Here is a 24,979-nt window from a genome sequence, read left to right as displayed (position 1 = left end):
GCACCTGCCATCTGGAATGAGCTCCCCCAAGAGATATGGAGGATCCCGGATTTACGCACCTTCCACTGTGCCCTCAAGACCTTTTTATTTCAAAAGGCTGGCCTGGCCTAACTTCCTTTTTAATTGTAATTTTTAAATTTTCAAATTTTGTTTTAAAACATTAGGGGTGTTTTAATTTGTTTTGGGCCAAATTATTTAATGGGTTTTATATTGTCTTTTAAATTTTGTAGTTTGTGTGTTTTATCTTTTTGGCTGTTCACCTCCCTGAGTCCTTCAGGAGTAGGGCGGTATATAAATCCAATTAAATACAAAAAATACAAATACAAATACAAATACATCCTTAAAACATCTGTGTTTATTTCCAAATTGATCACTAGGGACTCAGTGAGGAAAAAGAAATGAATGAAAAATAAAAGTGTGAGGGATAGTTGATAAGAGATAACTTGTGATTAGTCACTTTACTTGGTTTTCAATTATTTAATGGACAAGCCCATCCTCCATTTCATCATTTTTTTAGAAATCAGATCAAATAAAAAAAATAGTTTCCAATTCCCACATAAATCACAAATTCTTGTGCCTCATTATATTTTCTCTACAATTCAGATGGGGCCTCAGTAGGATAATGTAGCATTTGGGGAAAAAGATGCAAGCCAAGAGACCAGCCCCAGAGGCCAAGATGGAGAAGATCTCCACGGCCACCATGGACTTCCCTTTGGTGCTCAGGTAGGTGGGGAGGAAGCTGATCCAAACACTGCAAAAGACCAGCATGCTAAAAGTAATGAATTTGGCTTCGTTAAAGCTGTCAGGCAATTTCCTAGCCAAAAAGGCCATTGTGAAACTGACACTGGCCAGGAAGCCCAGGTAGGCAAGGACAGCATAAAACATCAAAGCTGAGCCTTCGTTACATTCCAAGATGGCTTCTCCTACCAAGGAGTGGAAGTCGAAGTTTGGAAATGGGGGAGAGGTTACCAGCCATGTGGCACAAAGAAGTGCTTGGATCAGGGGACAGGCTAAGACAATGGAGTTGGTCAGTGGTTTTCCTAAGAGTTTCCTTGACTTGTTTCCTGGTTTGGTGGCCATGAAGGCCAGAACCACCATGACAGTTTTTGCCAAGACAGAGGAAACCGCGAGGGAAAAGAGAATGGCAAAGGCAGTTTGTCGGAAGAGACAGGTGAGCTTTGTGGGTCGACCAATGAAGAGGAAGCAGCAGAGGAAGCAAAGCAGGAGGGAGACCAGGAGGATGTATGTGAGATCTCGGTTGTTGGCCTTGACGATCGGTGTATCGTGATGTTTATGGAAAATCACCAGAACTGAAGATGTGAGGAGAGAAAGGAAAAGTGATAGAGAAGCCAAAGTGTATCCCAGGGTCTCTTGATAGGTGAGGAAGTGGATCTTCTTGGGAATACATTGGTCCTTGTCCTTGTTGGGATATTGGTCTTTGGGGCAAGGGTCACAGAGAGCTGCATCTGAAATCAAGAGTCAAAGGATTAGATAAAGGATTTCAGGGGCATCTGCCACGAATATTATCATTTCCTCACGAGTAACTCAATTCTTCCCTTTTCTATAGTGGACAATGCACAAAGCTCTTGAGGGAATGACCCACTGTGCACTTTATGGCGCATCAAAAAAATGGGAAATCATCCTTCATTTCAATGACCTTGGGAATACTTTACCCAGAGATCAGGATCTGTTCAGCTCCAGCTGACCTGGTCAGTTTGTTGGAAAAAAGGCCCTTTGCAGCTGAATGGGACATTTAGGCTCTGACCCTTGGCAGTGCCCCCTTCGCTCCCAGCCACTCACTTCAGCCGATTGACAGCCAGCTTTCCTCCTCTGCTGGCCATCTGCTGACCATTCTCCACAGCCAATGGACCTCTGGCCCTCCCCCCATTCACCCAGATACTGTTTGACCTGGGCCTTTGGCTGCACGTAACAAATAGCCATCATCTCCCTCCCTGCAATGCCAGAAGCTGTGCACCACCACACCTCTTGCTCTCTCCCCCTGCCTGCCACTGATTGAATGGCCTGCTGCCTCCCCACAGCCCCTTAAGGCAGCTCCCCCAGCACCATTGCTGCCACCACCCAATTGGCGGAGGGCCATTTGTCCTGGGCAGCCAAAGGCCCAGGTCAAACAGTGTCTGGGCGAATGGCCTCTTGGAGGTTTATCTGTGCCCTCAGAGTCAGTAGAATCAGGGTGAAAATGGGCGTGGAACCTTCTTGGAACTGAATTCTCCACCATTCAGCCAGAGCTGAACAAATAGAATAGAATAGAATAGAATAGAATAGAATAGAATAGAATAGAATAGAATAGAATAGAATAGAATAGAATAGAATAGAAGTAGAATTCTTTATTGGGCAAGTGTGATTGGACACACAAGGTGAATTTGTCTAAGGTGTCTAAGGAGACTCCTGGGAGCTAACAGACATAGATAGATGGATCTCCACTTTCTCTGACAGGTCTATCCATTCTCTTGAATAGTTCTGATGGAAGAAGGACTCCGTAAATCAGGGGTTCCCAACCTGGGGTGCAAGATGATATTCCAGGGGGCGCAAAAACTTTAGAAGTTTCAAAATTATAGTTTATATGCAAATTATATGCATATGATTATTTATTTTTGTAAGGGATGTGAGAATATATCGGAAGCGTTCTAGGGGTGTGAGGTACAGAACTCCTGCCCTAAACAATAAAAAACAAAGCTTGGGACTTTCAGAAAAAAGATTGCCAGCTGATGGGATGTGACAGCAGGAGTGGAAAAGCTAGTAGAGGTCCCAGATGTTGTTCCCTGAAACTACCACATGAAATTGTTGAAGAGCAGAAAGGAGTCCTGTGGGGGAAGGACTTAGATCCTGGCAGGACTTAGATCCATCAAATGAGAGTTTCTGTTGAAAAGTATGAAGAACCTCAATCCTACCAACAATGACAAAACTAAAATTTAGATCTGCTGAATGGCTTTCTAGATCCTGGAAGGTCTACATTAGAAGTGTGCTCTACCTTTCTGATTAGAGATGGTTCCTTCTGGACAAGAAGCACATTGGTAGCAGCAGACCCTCTCGCCCGCTGGAACTCTCCTCCTCTCTCCTGCCTGGCATCTCTTCATGCCACACCTGGCAAAGGGCACTTTCTAAAAGAAAAAAGAGAAACGCTTGCAGTGGCTGCAGCAATGAACATGCTTCACGTATCCATTTCCACATTCCCATTTCTCTGTTCAGAAGGTCTTCATCAGAAATAGCTGACCAGGGTCTAAGAGAAACCAGGAAAAAGCCCCCTGGGGGGGGACTCAGACCTCTGGCACTCCTGACCCACCAATGGATGCTGAACGTTGGATCTCGAAGCTCAGCCTGCAAAGGAAGTCTTGTGACGTTGAGCTACAGCTTTTCTCAAACAAAGGAATGGTCCATGGAAATCTCTGCCTGATCTTAACTGCATCTTGGGTTTCAAGCAGAGGTTGGACCTTTCGCAAATTTATTAGCCTCAAAAGCAGATTTTTCAATTAATTTTGAAAACATTTTCTGATTTTATAGACCTGTTTTCAGGTTAGAAGGACATTCAGCATCATCAGGAAAGAGTGATTCCTTCCCCAAAGTTACGACATTTTCTTCCAGCTCACCTCTGTCACCCAGACAATTGCATTGGAGTTAATGGTGAAATCCTGGCCTGGAAGAGCCCTGGGATCTATTTGTCCAACTTCCACTGAGACAAAAGATTGATTGGGGAGGAGAAGCCAGTTCAGAAGATCATAACGAGGAGATCCCAGTCCATCTTCTGAGAAGGAGATTTCCTCACCAGCACTGTTGTTGAAGTGGACTTTCCTCAAATAGGGAAGGATCTGAAAGAAAAGAGACCTTCTGAAATTGGAATCCTTGGCTCAAAGGCAGAAACAGACATTATGGCTTCTATCCTTCTGTGATGGCCACCATCTTGTATGTCTGAGAAGCAATGCCATCTTGGAATATCTGGATGCTAAGTTCTCATTGGTTGAGATAGGAACAATCGGGGGTTTGAATGGCTAAATAATGTATATCATCCTGCTCAAGGCTGACCCCTCCCACCCTGGTCACCACCCGAAACTCAGGGCGGTGTTGAAGATCTTTCAGGACCACATATGAAGATCTTCCCTCTAAGGAAATTATGCTCAACCAGTTTAGGTTACTTCTCCTTTGCCCCCTCTATCCCTTTTCAACAAAACATGTATATATTTAATTCATATATTTTTTAACAATTGCTACTTTAGTCTGTTCTGAGATGCAATGATATGAGAGCCTCGGTGGCTCAGTGATTAAAGTGCAGTAGTGCAGGCTACTTCTGCTGACTGCTGGCTGCTGCAATTTGGCAGTTCAAATCCCACCAGGCTCAAGGTTGACTCAGCTTTCAATCCTTCTGAGGTTGGTAAAATGAGGAGCCAGATAGCTGGGGGCAAGAGGCTGACTCTATAAACTGCTTAGAGAGGGCTGTAAGTCACTGTAAAGTGGTATATAAGTCTAAATGCTATTGCTATAGCATCAGTAGTTGAAGAATTATATACAGAAGTTTCCTCTCTAAGGATCTGTGAAAAGTCAGAGAGATTACCTGCCATGCATGGACGTTGGAGATCCTCTTTCCAAGCCTCAATTTAGTTGGTCGACCTCCTGATCCATGCATTGCATGCAGTGCATGGGCCACAGCATAAATGGCATTGTAGATGTTGTAGCTTTCACCTGTCATTCTCATTTCAAAAATGAAAGCTGGCAGATTCTGTAATTTTGCCTTTTCCGTACATGGTTTTGCAAATAGGGACATAGGAAACGGCCATAGTTTGGGGATAATGCAGTTAAAGAGATCTTTCCACCAATTCTGGAAAAATAAATCCTCTTTCTGGTTCAAGGGGTTTAAAGACAGGAGGAAATGGCTGAAGTCTGAGACATCTCCTGTGTGGTCCCTAAACTGTAAAGCTCCATGCAAAGGCTTTACAACTTTCAAGAAGTTTCCTATTACAGTAAATTTCCAATTAGAACTTAGGATCCAAACATTCCGATGTGGCATCTCTTCAAAGTTCAAGTCACTGAGAACCATCATTAAATTTGCTATGGTAGGGGAGTTTCCATACAGAATAATGACTTCAGCTTTAATACAAATTTTGGAATACAATGTCATCCTCATGAGATCAAAGCTTTCAAATTCCAACCTTTCATTGAAGGCCAGGCAGATCTCCTTCTCCTCCAGCATCGGCATCAGAGATGAGATGAAACGTTCTCCAGTGTCATCTTCAGAGGTCACCAGCCCAACCCAGTTCCACTGGAAATGCAGGAGCAGCTGGACTAACCCCACACACTCAGGGAATTCACTGGGATTAATCCGGAAGAAGGAAGGGTACACTGGCCTGTATTCCTGAGGGATCTCAAAGCCAACCCCGAGCTGCAGAAAGAGAGATTCCTCTTTCAAAGACAAAGTAAACTTTGATGGTGGCTTCTAGGGTGTGTGTGTCACCATTGCCTGGTTCATTGCCCCCACCACTCATGAAACATGATCAACCCTTTGGTCAACACCCTTAAGAGTCTTCCCTCCCTAGAAAGAACTAGCAGTTCTGAAGAGCTGAAATGGTGGCTACACTTGAAGGAATTCCTCTTGGCAAGTACAGCATTTCAGAATGACCTCTCTCTGCGGTTATTATATTGTGAAACATAAAATATAAAAATGAATTCAACTACATCACATAGTCTTCATGTGTCCCTCAAACCCCCTTTGGTCTCCTCCTTGGCTTCTGGGAGTGATCCTGTTGTTTGTCTACTCCATAACTGCATCCAAAGGAGCCTCCTTACCTGTGGGACCTTGAAGATGCTGAAGATGGAGGCCATTTGACTCGAGGATTTGGGGTTGTCACCTCCAATGACAGAGAGCAGAGGGTCCTGCCTGTCACATTTGTAACCTGGAACCATTTTCTTTATGGTGGAGAGTAGAGAGAGGCTGTTTATGGAATTCATCTTAGTCCGATAATAGCCAAAAATCTGGTATCCAAGGGTGATGTTGGGGAGGAGAGCCAAATCCTTGTTGATCTCTCTGACTGTGAACATGAAGGCCAGGAACTGTTGGTAATTCTTGCGGATTTGCCTGGAGTAAGAAAAACATGGGGAACATTACAGGGAACTTGGGTTTGCTGTTGGAGTTTCTCTTGCCAAATGTTTGATGTTGGTTTGAATAGCAAGTCCCAGCTCTAAAAAGGATGCTCTTTAATTAACCTTGTAGGGCTTAGTGAGAAATGATACAGGGCCTCCGTCTCCATATTACAGACTGTTTTATAGGACTCTTTCCTCCCCCCTCCCTTTGCTCCAGTGGCTCTAATCCTTCTCAGATGTTCCTCTTCCACCCTAGTCAACTTGGTCGTCTCTTGGAGCAGCTTCTTCAGGTCTGGTAACTGTTGATGGGCACCAGACTGCAGTGAGAGTCACAGCATCGATTTACTGAAGGCCATTATTCATCAGCACTGCTGATTCCAAAATCGAGTTCTTCTTCCTGGTGCTTTGCATTTTATACCAGGATTTTCTGTCCAAATTAATATCAACTTTTTCACTTGACTAGCACAGTTTTAAATTTGTTGTCCTTAGTTTTTATGTGGTTTATCATCTTGGTGAAGTGGCAGGGTTGAAAATTAATAAAGACAAAATGAAAATATTAGTAAAAAATGTTATAGAGAAAGAGAAAAGGGAGTTAAGGGAAAAGTTAAATATTTAGATTTCCAAAAAAGTAAGATACTTAGGAATTCAATTAACAGCAAGATGTGTAACGATAAAGGTGGCAGATCTAGAAGCCGTCTTTTTACCTTCGTGCCTTCAGGCTCCAGGCCTGCCACAATCCTACCATGGAAAGTTGGGAGGGGCTATAGCATAAGAATGAGTAGAGTGTAGCCATAATGAAATTTTTTGTAAAAAGTCAAGGCCAAGGTGCTCGGCTGGTGTGCCAAGAAAAAGAGCAGGATATCTTTTGTTCCTGACTGGAAATGATTGGATATGTGGTGGACATGTGAGTAATGGGGGCAAAGTCTTGAACTTTGTTTTGGGTGAAGAAAACCTGAAAGCTCTCAGATTCGGGTTTTCCCAGATGTGCCACTATGACATCTCTAATAAAAGTTAGCTCTGAGGAACTTCAAGCCTCGGAGTTTGATTTCGTTGGGGGTGTTGCTTGGAACCTTGACAAAAGGAAGAGAATTACTATAAATTGATAAGACAAATTGAGATAGATTTGGAGAGATGGAAGAATTTGCAATTATCCTTAATAGGAAGAATAGCAACAATTAAGATGAATATTTTACCATTTATTGCTGTTTTTATTCTGAACAATCCCAATAAAGTTAGAGAAATAAATACTTTGAAAGCCTTAATAAAATAATAGGGAAGTATATATGGCAAAGGAAAAAAGTGAGAATTAATTCAAAAATGTCACAAGATGCAAGAATCAGAAGAGGGTTTGGGTTACCGAGGGTTTGGGAATTATATTATCAAGCAGCAGTGTTATTGTCAAGTATCTGCAAGCCATTGGCACATGTGTCATATAGACACCAGTGGAGGCAGAGAGTGTCTCCACCCCTGTGTGAAAAGGAGGGGCTTACCCTGAGTATAAAACCCCCTCCAACCTTTTCCATCTTGCGCTCTCTCCATCTCTCTCTTTTCATGTTTGCTCTTCATGAGACTTGATCTCTGTTGTACATAGTTAATATGATTTATCATATGAATAAATACGTTTAAGACATTTATTTATGCATCTGCCTCTAAACTCTTCTATGCTCCTGGGTGTTTCTACGATCCCAACTCCACAATTATCATGGATGAAAGAATGGATTATACTAAGAAATACAAGGTTATTAACATTGGAGGGACATGATTTACAGTTGGGTTGGCATGCCTTCTTATGGTACGGGGAAAAAAGATACATGGTTATTTTCAAAGACATTATACTGTATAAGAAATGCTTTATTATTAGTATGGGAGAAAGTTAGAGAAAGTTAAAATGTTTTATAGATGGCACATGTCACCTGAAAGATTGGCAAAAATGTTTAAAGACAAATCAACCAAATGTTGGAAATGCTTCAAACACCAGGATCGTATTTTCATTTGTGGTGGACATATATAGAAGCGAAAAAATATTGGGCAAGAATTCGAATGTGGTTGGAGAAAATGACACAGCAACACATTGATTTAAAACCTGAATTGTTCTTGTTGGGTATCCTACCAGGGAAATATAGTAAAGAAAATGCATATTTGATTATTCATGTAATAACTGAGGCTAGAATTGTATTTGCACAAAATTGGAAAATTGAAGAAATCCCTAAAGATGAAAAGGTGAATAAGAGAATAGTAGATGGGGCTTCTGGGGTAAACTCCATTCTCCCTGCCTGATTTTCTGCATTTTGGAAGCCAGTAACGGCAAAGCAGGTCCTTGGAGGGGACAGCTATAGTGAGGGGAACATCCAGGGGTGACAGGGAGAGGAGCCATCCCCGGTTACGAAGGGTGAGAGCCCTGAAAACCGGCGTAGAAGAGACCAGCTGTCAAGGCGAGGTCCAGAGATGTGGCGGCCCGACAAAGATGTGAGAGGAAGCAGAAAGTGAGAAGCAGCAGAAGTATCGGCGGATAGGAAAAAGAAAAAATGTGGGACACCGAACTATCTCTCTGGTGGATGGGATTTACAAAAACTACTGAATAGAAGTGAGTCTCCGAGGTGGAGGTGGCGGCGCCTTAGCGGTGGAGCGGAGAAGGAAGAAGACGGGATTGTTGTGGATTGGTGAGGAGGGAAAGCGATTGTGAGTGTGGATTGAACAGTTGATACCTTGGAAACAGGGTTTCGAGAGACAAAAACCTGTAGTGAAACCCAGCAGGAGGAAAGAAAAGGCTACAGTGGTGATTGAAGTGGTGATTCCACCATTCTGGAAGCTGAAAACAAGGAAGTTGCAGAGTGAACAGAGAGACTGAAGAAAAAAAACTGCGGTAACTTAAATGACTTTGAAGGAGACCTCTTCTTAAAGAATTGTATATTGTGAATACCCCGGATATTTCAAATTTTTACTGTATATTCTAAATACTTAGATAAGCCTGAAAGAGACCTACCACTGAGAAATATACATTGAATAATTAGCTCTAAACTTTAATAGTTTATAGAAACATATTGCTTTTTCTGATTTCAAACTTTTGATTGATTTATGTATATTTAAATGAATTAACTAGTTTTAAATACCTACTGTTGATTAATAATTGTATACATAGAGATCCCTATATTTACTCATAGGTATAAGAAATTTTAAGAATTTGGATGTTAACACTGTATTATTATTGTAAGGAAGGTTTAGAGTGAAAAAGGTGACAATTGATGGTATTGTGGAATAATTTTTTCAAAAGTTTAAAAATGTCAAATACATCCACAGTAACTAAAGTGGCAAAAAACCCCAATGTCAATGACAGCTTCTCCAGCAGGGCAAAAGTTAATTACAGATACGGTGTGCAGTGAAAAACCAGGACCAACACCAACCCTGCAAAGTCTACAATCTTCATTAAATATGATTCAGGAGTTGATGATAAAAACGCAGGAATCAATAAGAAACAATCATGAGGATATGAAGAGTGAATTAGGAGAAGTAAAAGAAGACATAAAGAAACTGGATAATAGAATGGGAAAAATTCAAGATACAATAACTAAAAATGAACAGAAAATAAAAGCGATAGAAGTAAGAATGGATCAAACTGAAAAGAAACTAGAAGAAACCGAAGAAAGATTGACAGCAGCAAACAGAGACTTAGTAGAGGCAATTACTCATCTGGAATTAGAGAGATCTTCCTTCTACCTGAGGTTCCAAATATCACAGAAATAAGAGATGAAGACCTACACAAATTGATGACAGACATTCTAGCTGACCCACTATAAATTGATAAAAATGAATTAAGGAACAACGTTTATGAAATATATAGGGTGCAAATGAACTATGCTAGGAGACACAGACTACCACGGGAGATTCATATAAAGTTTGCAAAAAGAGCGGTCAGGGATGAAGTTTATAGAAGAACGAGGGATGACCAATTGACCTACAAAGGAAGAGAGGTCATAACTCTCAAACAGATACCAAAGAGAATAAGAGAGAAATGAAGAGATTCCCAGTTCCTTACAACACAATTAATAATTAATCCCAGAAGGATTGTTAATAACATGGCAGGATAAGAAAATAAGGATAGACACAATGGATAAGGCTCAGGAATTTTATGCACAATATATAGAGGAAGAATCAGACAGCAGAGAAGAACTGGAAACCCAAAGTCAAGAGGAACAACAGCTAGAGGAAAAGGGACTGGAACAAGATACGAGAGAGAGAAATGATACTGAGACCCAGGAAAGAGAAGGAACGAGAACAAGAAAGCAAAAGGAAATGAGACAAAGGAGAGAAGTAAGGGTGACAAATAAGTAGTGGAATGGAGGAAGAAGTGACATTATTTTTGGTTAACATAAAAGGATTAAACTCACTGATAAAGAGAAGACAAGTAATTGCTAAACTCCAAAAACAAAACACAGACATTATATGTTTACAGGAGGTCCATATGAAAAAAGAAGAAGGTAATCTTTTGGAAGCCCCTAAATTAGGTAAAATATTTTTGGCCCTAACAGAAGTAAGGAAAAGAGGAATTGCAGTCTATATAAAAGATATATAATATATATGAAAAAATTAAATTATGATGTGGTGATGAATGAAATTGAGAAAAAGATAGATAAATATAAAATGATAAAGTTGTCTTGGTTTGGTAGAATTGCAATGTGTAAGATGATGTTGTTGCCAAAGTTTAATTTTTTATTTGAGATGTTACCGTTAAACTTGTCAGAGAAAGATATTGAAGGATATCAGAAGAAATTGGATAAATTTTGTAATGGTGGGAAAAGACCTAGATTAGTGAAGAAAATGTGGTATCAAAATCAAAAGGAAGGTGGATTAGGAATCCCCAAACTACTCAATTATTATTGGGCCTATGCTATTCGGACTGTGGTAAAAATATTTAAAGGTGAAGATAGTCATTGGAGAGATTTAGAATTAAAGAACATCAAGAGATTTGGCTCAACATGGTTTTTAGATAAAGCAAAATCAAAATGTGTAATTAATAGCTATTGGTTAAAGGGACTGAGTAAAATTTGGAACAAATTTGTTAAAATTTTAATTCCAGATATAATTTTCTTAGGGAAGACAATTGAAAATTGGCCGATTAAAACTAATATAAGTCGTGATAGGGTAATGGAAGATGAAAATATACAAACTATAATAGATTGGTTAAAAACTTCAGAAAATGAAAGGAGGAAAAAAGAAATCATTGAAAAATTGGGTTTAGGCTGGTTTGAAAAAATACAGATAGAAAAATGGACTAAGAAGGTAAGGGACAATTGTTCGATAAGTAGAAGTAAAACTGAATTTGAATATTTAGTATTCCAAATTATGAAAGATGAAATTGGGCTAAAGGGACTCGTTAGTAAGATATATAAGATTATAAATTTTGATGGAAAACCACAAAGGGTGATGAAGATGAATTGGGAAAAAGAACTTAATATTAAAATATCAGATTTAGATTGGAACGTGAATTGGAAGAGTAGAATTATGAAGACTTTATCTGTAAGGATTAAAGAGCATAATTATAAGGTTGTTTGGAAATGGTATTTGACTCCATTAAGATTGTCATTGATGGATAAAAAAATTAGTAAACAATGTTGGAGATGTGATATGGAATTAGGGACTTATGAACATATGTGGTACAAATGTGATAAAGTTAAAAAGTTTTGGCAACAATTGGAGGAAATGATATTTGAAATGATGGGGAAAGCAATAATATTGAGACCAGAAACTATATTACTGTTGATAATTAAGGAAATAGAACCAACAAAATATGAGAAAGAATTGATTAGAATTATGATTATAATGGGTAGAATTATAATAGCCAGATATTGGAAATTAGATGTGAATTTTAGAATAGAAGAATGGTATTGTGAAATGTGGAAATTAGCTTTAAATGATAAAATGACATGTGATATTAAAATTAGAAATGGTGACTATAAAGAAGACATTTTCTGTAAAATTTGGAAACCATTTGTGGACTATGCGCTGGGAAAATTGGATGCTTCGGTACCTGTACCCCGAGAACGTGGATTTTGGCGATCATGAGGATATATCCGAAGAACCAAATCTTCCTTTCTTATGTATAGCACAGGGTGAAATATTGTATATGTTGTTTGTAATGTTAGTAATTTAAAATATAAAATGTTAAAATAATAATAATAATAATAATAATAAAAAAGATATATAATATATGCGGATAAAGAGGGAAGAACGTTATTGATTGGGGTACTAATAAAACAAAAAAGAACATTAATTGGAGTCATATATGCACCAAACACACAACAGAAAGAATATTACCGCAAATTACATAAACAAATTGTAGAATTGGAAATAGGTAATGTATGCCTATTAGGAGATTTCAATGCGGTGGTTGATCCCAAAAAAGACTACAAATCAGAAAGTAAAAAAAATTATGAAAGGAGAACATTACCAAAGACGTTCTTTGAAATGACCCAAGAGTTAAATCTGAAAGATATTTGGAAGGAAATTAACCCACAAAAAAAAATCAATATACGTATTTTTCCAACCCACATTACTCATGTCCCGGATAGACATGGTCTGGATGGATTCAGAAACAGGAAAAACCGTAGCGGAAATAGAGATAAAACTGAATACCTAGACAGATCATAACCCGATAATAGTCAAATGGAAGGGGGAGGAAAAAAGAAAAAAGAGATGGACCATGAATCAAAGGCTAATAAAAGAAAAAAATTACGTTCAACAAATAGAAAAAGACTTAGGGTTTTTCCTGCAGGAAAATTGGAATGAACAAACAACTATACAAAACCTGTGGGACACAACTAAAGCTTACGTCCGGGGTCTTACAATAGCATATACTATACGAAGTAATAAAAATAAAAGAAAACAATATATAGAATTGCAAGAGAAATAGGGAAAATTAGAAGATAAAATGCAGAAAGAACCCCACAACCAGGAAATTAGAGATGAAAAAGAGATAATTAAACATAGACTTAATCTAATTACACAAGAAGAAATAGTGCAAAAAATTAGAGCAACCAAACAAAACTACTTTAAAAATGCTAATAAACCGGGAAGATGGTTGGCTTATAAATTAAAAAAAGAAAAAGAAAAGAAATTAATACTAGAAGATGAAAAAGGGATAGCACACCATCAGAAGGAAGAAAAGGAAAATATAGCAGTAAGATATTATCAACACCTATATAGTCGGAAGAATATAGAGGAAGATGACATTAAAAGATATTTACAGCAGAAAAACCTCCCAACACTACCAGAAAACATAAAAGAAACATTAGACAGAAAAATAACGATGTTAGAAGTAAAAACAGCAATCAAAAAACAAAAAAGCAATAAAACACCGGGCCCAGATGAAATCTCAGTGGAATTTTACAAAGAATTACAAAGACCACTGGAGAATTTAATATTAGAAACATATAACAAAATACTAGAGCGAGCAATGATATCAAAATCTTGGATGGAGGCACTGATAACCTTAATTCCCAAGACAATGTGGAAAAGAAAAAAATCCAAAATTATAGGCCTATCTCGCTGCTGAATGCTGATTATAAGATATTCATGACAATAATGGCAGAAAGGATGAAACATATACTAAACAAAATCATACAACCAGACCAGAATGGATTCCTACCCACCAGACACATAAATAATAATATAAGAACGATAATGAATACACTAGAATATTACGAAATACATCCAGAAAAACAGGCAGCTTTGATATTCCTAGACACACAAAAAGCATTTGACAATTTAAATTGGGATTTTTTAATTAACCAACTAGGAGTAATCAATTTTGGTGAGAAATTTATTAGAACAATTAAAGCAATATACTCAAACCAGAAAGCAAAAATACTATTGAATGGAGAAATAACAGAAGGTTTCAGTATAACAAAAGGAGTTAGAGAGGGATGCCCCCATCTCCTCTGTTATTTATTTTTCCAATAGAAACACTGTTGCAACAAATTACACAGAATCAGGAAATCAAAGGATTAAAAATTAGAGGACAAGAGTATAGAGTACAGGCCTTTGCTGACGACTTGGCATTTATTATAGAAGAGCCTTTAGAGACAGGATTAATACTATTACAGGATATAAATCAATTTGGCAAAGTGGCAGAGCTCAAAATAAATAAAGAGAAAACTAAAATAATAATCAAAAATTTAACCAAAAGACAAAATGAAGAACTAGAGGAGAAAATGGGAATTTTAAGAGTTAAAAAAATTAAATACCTGGGAGCCTGAGTGGCGTAGGAGGCTAATGCCTCCTAAAGGCAGCATTTAATATCCAGCTGCCTGCAATTACTGTGAGTTCGAATCTCACCAGGCTCAAGGTTGACTCAGCCTTCCATCCTTTTTAAGGTGGGTAAATTGAGGACCCAGTTTGTGGGGGCAATAAGCTGACTTTGTATAAATATACAAAAGTATGAAGGCCATTGCTTAGCGCATTGTAAGCCGCCCTGAATCTCCGGAGAAGGGCGGCATATAAATCAAATTTAAAAAAATAAATAAAAAATATGGCTGTCAGCAAAATGTAGTATGATAAAAGAGGATAACTATAATACACTGATAAAACAAATACAAAAAGATTTGGAAAATTGGAACAAATTACAGATATCACTAATTGGCAGGATTTCAACAATTAAAATGAACATATTACCCAAACTGCTATACCTTTTTCAAATGATACCGGTAAGATTAGAAAAGAATTTCTTCGAACAAATAAACAAAATAATATCTAAATTTATATGGGCAGGTGAAAAACCTCACATTAAATTTAAGCTGTTAAAAGATAGTAGGAACCATGGGGGTTTTGGTCTCCCAGACTGGGAGCGCTACTACCAGGCAGCAGTGCTGACATGGTTAAGAGATTGGATTCAACTTAAAAACAAAAGAATATTAGTATTAGAAGGGCACGATCTCCAACTAAATTGGCATGGGTTTCTATGGGAAGGTAAAAATAAAACACATTCATATTTTCAGACGCATATAATAAGGAATTCTCTATACAATGTGTGGGTAAAGATTAAAAAACACCACTATATGAAAATCCCAAATTGGCTATTGACAATGGAGGCAATGACACACCCAAATACAGTAGACCTCAGTAAAATGGTAAGGTACTCAGAAATTTTAGATGAGAAAGGAGAATTAAAATCAGTGCAAACATTGAAAATACAAGGAATAAATATAGAATGGTGGCCATACCTACAAATCAAAACAAGACTAAAAAAAGATCAAGAACAATTCGGCATATATGAAAAACAATTGGAGTTGGATAAAATTTTATTGGGAACAGCAGGAAAAATTATTACAAAATTATATAAATTTCTACTAAGACATAAAATGGAGGAGGAAGTTGTAAATGATTAGTTGGGGAAGGAATTTCGGCCACAGCATAGAATTAGAACAGTGGGACAAACTATGGGAAAGGAACTACAAACTCACCACAGCAGTTACCTACAAAGAAAACCTCTATAAAACGTTTTACAGTATAAGTGGCATTTGCCACCAGTGAGATTGGCCAAAATGTATCCCAATTTATCACCTAATTGTTGGAGATGTAACTATAAATCCGGAACATTCTACCATATGTGGTGGACATGCCCCATCATAAGGAACTATTGGTGTTAAATTCAAAAATGGTTAGAAGAAATTACAAAGCAAAAAATAGATATGAAACCTGTATTGTTTTTATTAGGAATACTGGACCTGAAAATGAATAAAAACCTTCAATGCATTATATTGTACATACTTACCGCATCAAGAATCACATTCACAAAAAATTGGAAACAAAAAAACATACCGTCAGACGAAACTGTAATAAGGAAAATTTTAGAATGTGCAGAGATGGATAAAATGACTATGGAGTTGAAAGAGAGAGAGGATTCGGACTATTATGAAATATGGAATAAAATGTACAGTTGGCTTGAAAATAGAAATCAGAACAAGAAATGTTTAACTTAATATTGATGAAACTTAAAGTAACTGAACAACATTAAATAAAGAGAGGTAAATATAAACGAATATAAATGTGTAGATAAGAACAAATGAATATTATAATGTGTATATATATATATATATATGTGTGTGTTGGAGTAATGCGATTATTCTACTATTGAGTAGTAAATAGAAATGATAAAATAGAGAACTACAAAAGCAAAGTATGTAAGTTGATACGAAATTACCATTAATATTATGTAATGTTCAACACGTTACATTTTGACATGTTTTGCTTTTATATATGTGTGATTGTTTTTTGTGTTGTATTAAAAGACAAACTGTTTCATAAAAAATATTTTATAAAAAAAAGAAAGAAAATAGTAGACTGTGCAGAAATGAGTAGATTAATGCTAGCAATAAAGGGAAGGAAGAATCTGATTATTATAATATATGGAGGTTATTTTATCATTGGTTAGAAAATGAATATGGATAAAAAGTATAAAATTAAATAATTTAGGAAGAGAAATGTTATATTAGGAGAGATGTTAAGTTGTAATGTCAAAATAAGAATAGATGTATATAAAGAATTCGATGGTAAACTGCAACTATTATGACACAAAAAATTTGTACTCAAACAACACACTGATTAATGAAAAATGAAATGTTTGTTGTAAAGGGAAAAAATAAAAGCTTTTGCAAAAAAAAGAAAAAGAAAAAGAAAAAATGATGGGCTCCAGAAACAAGTCTGAAAACTCAGAAGACAAAACCTCTGGTCTGAGTGATGGGATCCTGGGACATTATCCTGGGACATGAATATTCCCCTTCATTTGTATTTCTGACCTAGTTTATGATCTTGGCTCTTCATTGAGAAATGCAGAAAGAGTAGAACTACACTGGGACATGGCAAACATCTGCAGGATTGGTATTTCTGAAAGGAGTCCCTGAATCTGAAACAGAGCAAAAAATTAACATCACTTTTCCCCATCAGGTGAAACTTACGAAATGGTACCAGGAAGCCAGAATGGATCCTTCTGAAAGTTTGGGATCGTGGGTGAGAGGAAAGATCCCATGGCTAAATTCCCACCAATAGTAAGATCACCAGGCTTGTAATAGTTCCAGTTCTTCTTACTCTGGAAAAGCTTCTTCAACACACACCCAGTTTGCATCCTCTTAGCAGCCAGTGGAGGCAGGAGCCAGAAGAGCAGCAGGAGGAGGAAGTGAGGCAGCCCAGCCATTCCTCTTCTCACCTTCCCTCCTAGATCAGAAATCGAGGTTTGTGCAGAAGCTGAATTGCAGGGAAGACTTGAAATCTCAGCAGAGCTTTAGCAGTAGAGAGACGCTCCCTGCAACCTGGATGCCCTCTGGGCAAATTTATATCATCCATACTTTCTCTTACCTGTGTTTGGGCTGTCACCAAGGAGGAAACCAAGACCAGCCCAGAGGTTTGCTCTTTGCAAGACTAGGAAAGCTGTCCTGTCCTGCCCCCTCTGGGAACACTCAGCGCATACACATAGTTTAAAGCAAGTTTTAACTTGGAAGATTTTTGTATGTTGGAATCCACAGGAGATAACCTTAAGAACGACTATTCTGATAATTGCAAGGAGAAGCAATTGTCCTACCCACTTAGCACTAGATTTTGCTTGCTTACCAGAAGGGCAAAAACATGTTTGTGTCTCTTGTTGCTAATCCACAGAGTTTGAGAGTCAAGGTGAAGTTAAGTTTTTGACCTGCATGAAACTGAGCAGCTGCACACAAGATGGAGTTTGGTCTGAGCCACAGTTTGTTCCAATAGTTTGAGTGCTAAATGGGGCACGCGACAATCACTTCAACCCTGCTAAGTGTGAGGAGTCCTACCAATGTTTAAATGGAAGAAATTAGAATAGAATAACAGAGTTGGAAGGGACCTTGGAGGTCTTTTTTTTAAAAAAAAATTTTAATTTTTTTTAAATTTTTTATTTTTTAATTTGATTTATATGCCGCCCTTCTCCGGAGACTCAGGGCGGCTTACAATGCGTTAAGCAATAGCCTTCATACTTTTATATATTTATACAAAGTCAGCTTATTGCCCCCACAAACTGGGTCCTCATTTAACCTACCTTAGAAAGGATGGGAGGCTGAGTCAACTTTGAGCCTGGTAAGATTCGAACCTGCAGGAATTGCAGGCAGCTGTGTTAATAACAGGGTGCTTTAAACCACTATACTACCAAGGCTCCTTAGTCTTGGTCTTCTAGTCCAACCCCCTCCTTAGGCAGGAAACCCTACACCACATCAGACAAAAGGTTATCCAATCTGTTCTTAAAAACTTCCAGTGTTGGAGTACTCACAACTTCTGGAGGCAAGTTGTTCCACTGATTAATTGTTCTAATTGTCAGGAAATTTCTCTTTAGTTCTATGTTGCTTGTCTCCTTGATTAATTAATAAATAAATAAATTGTATTGCTATAGAGCACTGCACACCAGAACAACTTGACACAAGAACAGTGTGTAGTATTCCCCAAATACTAAACACTAAACTAATAATTCCCTCAACACTGTCAAACTATTTACTAAGTCTGTACTACTATTAATCTTCTCATTATTCCCATCACCCATCTCCTTCCACTTATGACTGTATGACTGTAACTTTGTTGCTTGTATCCTTACAATTTATATTGAGTGTTTCCTAATATGATTTGATTTCTTATTTGTACCCTTTGACTATCATTAAGTGTTGTACCTTATGATTCTCGATGAACGTAACTTTTCTTTTATGTACACTGAGAGCATATGCACCAAGAAATGCACACTTGGCCAATACAAAATTCTATTTGATTCTATTCTATTAATTTCAACCCGTTGCTTCTTGTCCTACCCTCAAGGTGCTTTGGAGAATAGCTTGACTCCCTCTTCTTTGTGGCAACCCCTGAGATATTGGAAGACTGCTATCATGTCCCCCCTAGTCCTTCTTCTCATCAAACTAGACATGCCCAGTTCCTGCAACCGTTCTTCATATGTTTTAGCCTCCAGTCCCCTAAGTTGTTTCCTTATGTCTCAATGGCAGGGTTGAAATGTGAAATTAATCAAATAAAGAGATTGAGCCCACTCCCTCCTTTCCAAGGTGCCTCAGTGAGGCTTCCCAGTTTGAGGTCTGGAATCATCTGTATGCCAATGATACTCAATTGCACAAATGTTGATTGACCAAACAATGCAATCAATTTTTTGGGTCCTCGTGCTTGAAGAATAAGTATAAAAGAGGCAATAGGGTTACAGCATGTGTGAAGGCAAAGGTTTTTCCTTTCAGGTTTCCTTTGGGCAATAGATGACTTCTTTATTCTTGAGTAAAGTTTTTCTGAATAGTCAAAAGTTAGCAATTCTCACACCGATCCAGCTGTGCGGAGAGAATGAGCTGATTAACCCCACAGCTGTCAATGTTTTTCAACCTTCTTCATTGTTGAAGTGCTAGAAAGTCAAAGTTCTATATCAGGGAGGAGATGCCTGAATTGAAAAGTTCCAACTTCAGGTGGTCAGTTTCACTATGGACACAGGAGACCTTTGGCCATCTGGGCTAATAGAAAAGGGTTCGTGGTTTTCTTTGCTTCTCTCCTTACTCTGAAGCTGTTTCCGGTCAGTGTGGGTTGGAGGAGAGAAACTGAGCCAAAATCCTTGGTTGTTTTTCTTTCTTTTTAAAATTGGTTTATTGGTAATAAACCAATACAGGTTTATTATAACGTAAAATACAGTGAAAATAAAGATTAAAAATGGGCGGTCGGAGAGACTGGAGGATGGGGAAAAAAACCAGGAGAAAGAAAAGTTGTAACACGCAGGAAACTGCTAATACATTTATGGCTTCTCAATGGCCTTCAGCATCACTGACCCTGGTAGCCTTTTGCATCAGCTGAATGAAACGGGAGTGGGCGGCACTGCATTGTGCTGGTTCCTTTCCCTTCCTACCAGTCCTTGGCCCCTAATAAGTGGGGTGTCTCAGGAAGATTCTCAGTCATCCAGGTAAACCTGTGAACCTGCAGATCCTGCAGCACCTGTGAAGAGGTCTTGAGCTTCCTGGGGACCGATGCAAGAGCAGCATTAAAAAATGGGGGACAGCTTAGGAGTGGAGGCCACATATAACAACCCATCCAGGGGAAAGGATTTGGGAGCCACTACTCTGAATGAGACTCTGCCTGTATAAGTCATTGCCAAACCCTTATATATGCTTTGCTAGTATCCCATACATTTTGCAATGATGTATCTTCTTTTCTATTTTCTTTAAAGAAAAAAGTCAATTCTTTTTCCATATATTGTATAAAGTCTTTCTCATTTAATAAACTTTGATTTAGTGTCCATCTCGTTCTTTTTCTCTGTCCTTTCCATATCGTCATTATTGGATTGTCCATATATTTGCTTCTATATCAATGTTATCTATCTTAGATATTGAATCTAGTGACATCCACATCATATCTATTCTAGACCATGACATATGTCTATTTGAATAAAATGTATATTGTTTCTCCTTTAAATTTCTTTTCCTCCGCGCATCCTGCTGGCTTAGTTCATCTATCATTATACAGGAAAAAGAAATAAACAGAATAGACAAGCTCAAGAGAATTTAGAGGAGAAATATAAGAAGTTAGAGAAAGAACTGCACAAGTTAAAAAATCCAAAAACCTACAGGATTTGACAAAACATAAATGGAATTTAATAGAAAATGAAGATTTGGCCAGGAAAATAAAAGCATCAAAACATAATTTTTTTGAAAACGCAGATAAACCAGGAAGATGGTTAGCATATTGGATGAAGAAGGAAAAAGAAGGGAAATTGATAAGCCAATTATCAGCCCAAAAGGGAAATGAGGAAAAGAAAAAAATAGTTGAGGAATACTATAAGAAACTGTATAAAACAAAAACAGATACCAGAAGGAAAAGTAGAACAATTTTTGGTAAAAGTAAAGACTCCTAAAATACCAGAAAAATTTAAAAAAGCACTGGAAGAAAGAATATCAATGATGGAATTGATGGAGGGAATTAAAAAAAACAGAAAAATGGAAAAGCCCCAGGACCAGATGGGACACCAGCAGAATTATATAAAAAGCTACAGGATGTTTTAAACGATATACTGCTACCACTATTTAATGACCTATTAATAGAAGCCAAGGTACCAAATTCATGGATGGGGGCATACATAACCCTTATACCAAAAGAAGAAACAGACTTACAACAAATAAAGAATTATAGACCAATTTCACTTTTAAATGCAGACTATAAAATATTTGCATCAATTATGGCAGAAAGATTGAAAAGGTTGTTAAATGAATTTATACACTTAGATCAAAATGGTTTCCTGCCTAAAAGACAAATTAGAGATAATACAAGAATTATACTGGATACATTGGAATATTATGAGGCACATCCAGAGAAACGAATGGCATTGTTATTCCTAGACGCACAGAAAGCATTTGACAATGTGAATTGGCAATTTATGATCCTACAATTACAACAGATGGATTTTGGGGATAGATTTATTAATATGATTAAGACTATATATAAAGACCAATCATCAAAAGTAATAATGAATGGTGAAATGACAGAGAAAGTAGATATAAGAAAAGGAAGTAGACAAGGATGTCCATTATCTCCAGATAAATGAGGGAGATAATAGAAGGGTAAATGACGGAGAGAATAAAAAAGAAATAGAAAACTAGATGATACCAGAGAAAAATTGAAAAACAGGGTGGGGGAGGGGAAGAAGAGTATAAGAATAATGTGCAATTATGATGATAATATTGATAGAGAGAATAAATTTGAAAAGAAATTGAAAGAAAGTATATATGATTAGAATATAGGAACTGCTCAGATACCAAACAAGAAGAATTTTATATAACAAAGAAGATAGAAAGGAGAGGGGAGGAGAGGGGAGGAAGAGGAGAGGGAGTGAGAGGAAAAGACGGAAGGGAAAAGCAGAGGAAGGAAGGACAGGGGACAGGACTAGGAGAGAAGGTCAGAAGGGGGAAAGAAGAGAGGAGTGGGGGAAAGGGAGGGGAAGAAGGGAGGGAGGAGAGGAGGAAGGAGAAAGTAGGAGAGGAGAGGAGGTTGGGAAGGAAAAGAAAGGAGGAGAAGAAGAAGAAGGCTTGTTGTGAAAAGAGGGAAGAAAAGGTAGAAGAGCAACTCTGAATGTAATTAAAATGACTTATTTTAATGCTTTCTTTAAGGAAAATATATACATATATGATTAATTATGTATAAGAAAATGTACACTTTATATTATATGTATATAAAAAAATAAAACTGAAAAAGCTTTTCCCCCCCCCAAAAAGAAGACTCTGCCTACTCACCGAATGAGTTACTCTGATTAGGGAGGACGTAGGTGGGATTCCTCCAACCAACTTGCATAATCCAAGCTACTTGGATTAAGCAGTGAAATGCTTCAAGCCAAACAGAAAAGAGGTCCAGTTGCCATGACTCAATTTGCGGACATTATGTTGGATGGCAGAGGATTCCGTATTCTCTCCATTTCTTTTTAACATCTACTGGAAGCTTCTGTGGGGTGAGCTATCGTCAGCTCCTGGTTGTACTCATCCATAGATCTCTGGTCCTTCAGTCCACAACAATGTTGTGAGTTCAGACAATGCTGTTGATATTGTGTCCCATTGCCTGGAGACTTTGGTGGTATAGAGGTTCCAGTCTCAGTTATACATGCCCTGGTCATCTCCTGAATGGATTATTGTAATTCTGCCCTTGAAGAGCATTGGGAAGTTCCAAAGGATGCAAAGTACATTAAACAATTTGGAGGTTCTAGTCCTGCTGGATCCTGCAACATTATCCTGGGACACGTACATTTGCCTTCAAAGAGTCCATCTCCCCTCGGTTTTATTTATATTGGTGTTTAATGTTGTGTTAATTGTTTCAACTGTTTCCTTTATTCTTTCTTTTATTGTGCATTGTTCGCAGTCATGTATCTGAGGTCTAACAAATAGAAAGCAGATCTATCTAACAAATAGAAAACAGCTGGTGAAGCTAGGGAAAATAAAAATGCAGAGAAGAGCAACCAAGATGATGAGGGGACTGGAGGCTCAAACATACAAAGAAGATGACAGGAACTGGGCCTGGTTAGTCTAGGCAAGAGAAGGACCAGGGGAGACAGGATAGCAGTATTCTAATATTTGAAGGGCTGCCACAGAGAGGAGGGGCTCAAGCTGTTTTCCAAGGCACCTGAAGGCCAGACAAGGAATAATGGATTTGAAATGGACATCTAACATTGGAACCATCACTAAAAAGGCACAGCAAAGAATGTTCTTCTTGTGTCGACTCAGGAAGCTCAGACTGCCCAAGGAGCTGACGATCTCAGTTCTTCAGGGGAATTATTGAGTCTGTCATTTGTATTTCTGGAACTGTCTGGTTTGGCACAGCAACCAAACAGGATAGATACAGATTTCAACCAGTAGTCAGGACTGCAGAAAAAACAATTGCAATCATCCTGCTTTCCACTGAGGATCTGTATTACTGCACGAACCAGGAAGAGGGATGAGAAAATAACTACAGACTCTTCACATCCTGAACAGAAACTTTTTCAATGTCCCAGAATGTTGCTACAGGGCATTGCATGCCACAACTAGACCCAGATTATGAATGATGTCTGAAATTCCTCCCTTGGAATTTCTTTCCATTCCCTTTTGCACAGAAGGGGGAGAGGCTTTTCCTTCACTGCCTTCCTCTGCCCCTCTCCCACCTCCCTCTCTGTGGACTCTTTTTAGAACTCCTCAGCAGCTCCCCCTCCCCTTTGCTTTAACCCACAATCAGGATTAGAAAGTTTGGGAAAAGTCCGTTGGTTGCAGAACTGATGACATGAGATCCTGCCATTTTCCCAACTCTTGATGGGAATTCCAGAACAGAGAAATGACAGAGGTCTCAAATCTGCTGATATTAGAAATTTCGGTGCCGTTGGATTTCAGTTCCATGCCATTGAAAGGGGGGATTTTAATCTTGAAATCTTCAGGTGGTTTGGCACAAAGACCCCAGCAGGACCACCGTGTCCAAAGACAACCTGAAGGGCAGTTTGGGTGACATTCAGGGAAGTTCTGGAAAGCTGAGTGATGAAACTGGTTTAAGTCAGAAAAGTCACCCTGGTGCAAACTGAAGCTGTGTGAGCTGTATAACAGGCGCATCTCCCTGTGTCCATGTATCCCTGCTGCCCCGAGAGCTCCATTGGCTACCAGTTGCCTCCCAGGTGTGATTCAAGGAGCTGGTTGTCATCTACACAGTCCTTCATGGGGCCTGACGGTTATTTGAAGGATCACCTGTCTCCAGATGTTTCTGCCCATCTGGTGCATTTGGGCAGAGAAGATGAGCCTCAATGAAATGAGGGATCCCTTTAATAAAATGCTACCATTTGTGTGTGTGTGTGGGGGCTTTCAGCCAATAAAAAGCATGCCAGGAACCCAAAGCCACATGAGTCTAAGGCTACTTTGAATAGAGCGCTTTGCAAGTTTGAATGTGCTTCCCTCTTTCCACAGTTTACCTTTCTGGGAATTAGGAAGGAGCCTGTGTGAAGCTTATCCTCAGGTTAGCTTCTTGGAATGAACTAAATTTAAAACCAATAGAACATTTATTGCAAATGTTCTATTGTCTACTTTATATATTCTTGTTTATTAATAAAGTATGTCTCACAATTAATTAGTAGAGAGTAAAATAATGAGCCTCATGTAAATCCTAGAAATTTGTTATGAAAAAAACCCTCTGATACTTGATTGAATGTAAAAATTAGTAGGAACTCAACACACCCTCAGAGATCTATGGAAATGAGCATGCTTAAAAACACTGACCTATTTTTAAAATTTTTAAACTCAAACATATTTTTAAAGCTTTATTTGATGATAATAAAGTGGGAAATATGCTGGAAACAAATATTCACATCCTTAAAACGTCTATGTTTATTTCCAAATTGATCACTGGGGCCTCAGTGAGGACAAAGGAA

At 38.2% G+C, this 24,979-nt stretch overlaps 1 protein-coding gene across 1 annotated transcript; it reads right to left on the bottom strand.

The window, feature by feature from the left end:
* Positions 1 to 561: 561 nt before the first annotated feature.
* Positions 562 to 24,211, bottom strand: LOC139313937 (vomeronasal type-2 receptor 26-like). Its single transcript, XM_070939427.1, has 6 exons — positions 24,128 to 24,211; positions 6,211 to 6,404; positions 5,794 to 6,082; positions 4,565 to 5,389; positions 2,990 to 3,119; positions 562 to 1,466 (listed from the first exon to the last, which is right to left on the bottom strand). The coding sequence occupies exons 1-6, from the start codon at positions 24,209 to 24,211 to the stop codon at positions 562 to 564; spliced, it is 2,427 nt and encodes an 808-aa protein (XP_070795528.1).
* Positions 24,212 to 24,979: the final 768 nt, after the last annotated feature.

The sequence above is a fragment of the Pituophis catenifer genome, unplaced genomic scaffold, assembly GCF_029215685.1.
Source record: "Pituophis catenifer annectens isolate HBS135680 unplaced genomic scaffold, rPitCat1.0.hap2 SCAF_1, whole genome shotgun sequence".
NCBI lineage: Eukaryota > Metazoa > Chordata > Lepidosauria > Squamata > Colubridae > Pituophis > Pituophis catenifer.
This window is presented reverse-complemented; position numbering and strand designations above follow the sequence as displayed.

Excerpts from the sequence above, each read along its gene's own strand:
- LOC139313937 (XM_070939427.1), bottom strand. The coding sequence starts at position 24,211 with ATGGAGCTCTCGGGGCAGCAGGGATACATGGACACAGGGAGATGCGCC. Across the intron at positions 6,405-24,127 it reads CAGCTTCAGTTTGCACCAGG|TCTGGTGCCCATCAACAGTT; the intron begins GTGACTTTTCTG and ends CTCTCACTGCAG. Across the intron at positions 5,390-5,793 it reads GCATCTTCAAGGTCCCACAG|CTCGGGGTTGGCTTTGAGAT; the intron begins GTAAGGAGGCTC and ends CTCTTTCTGCAG.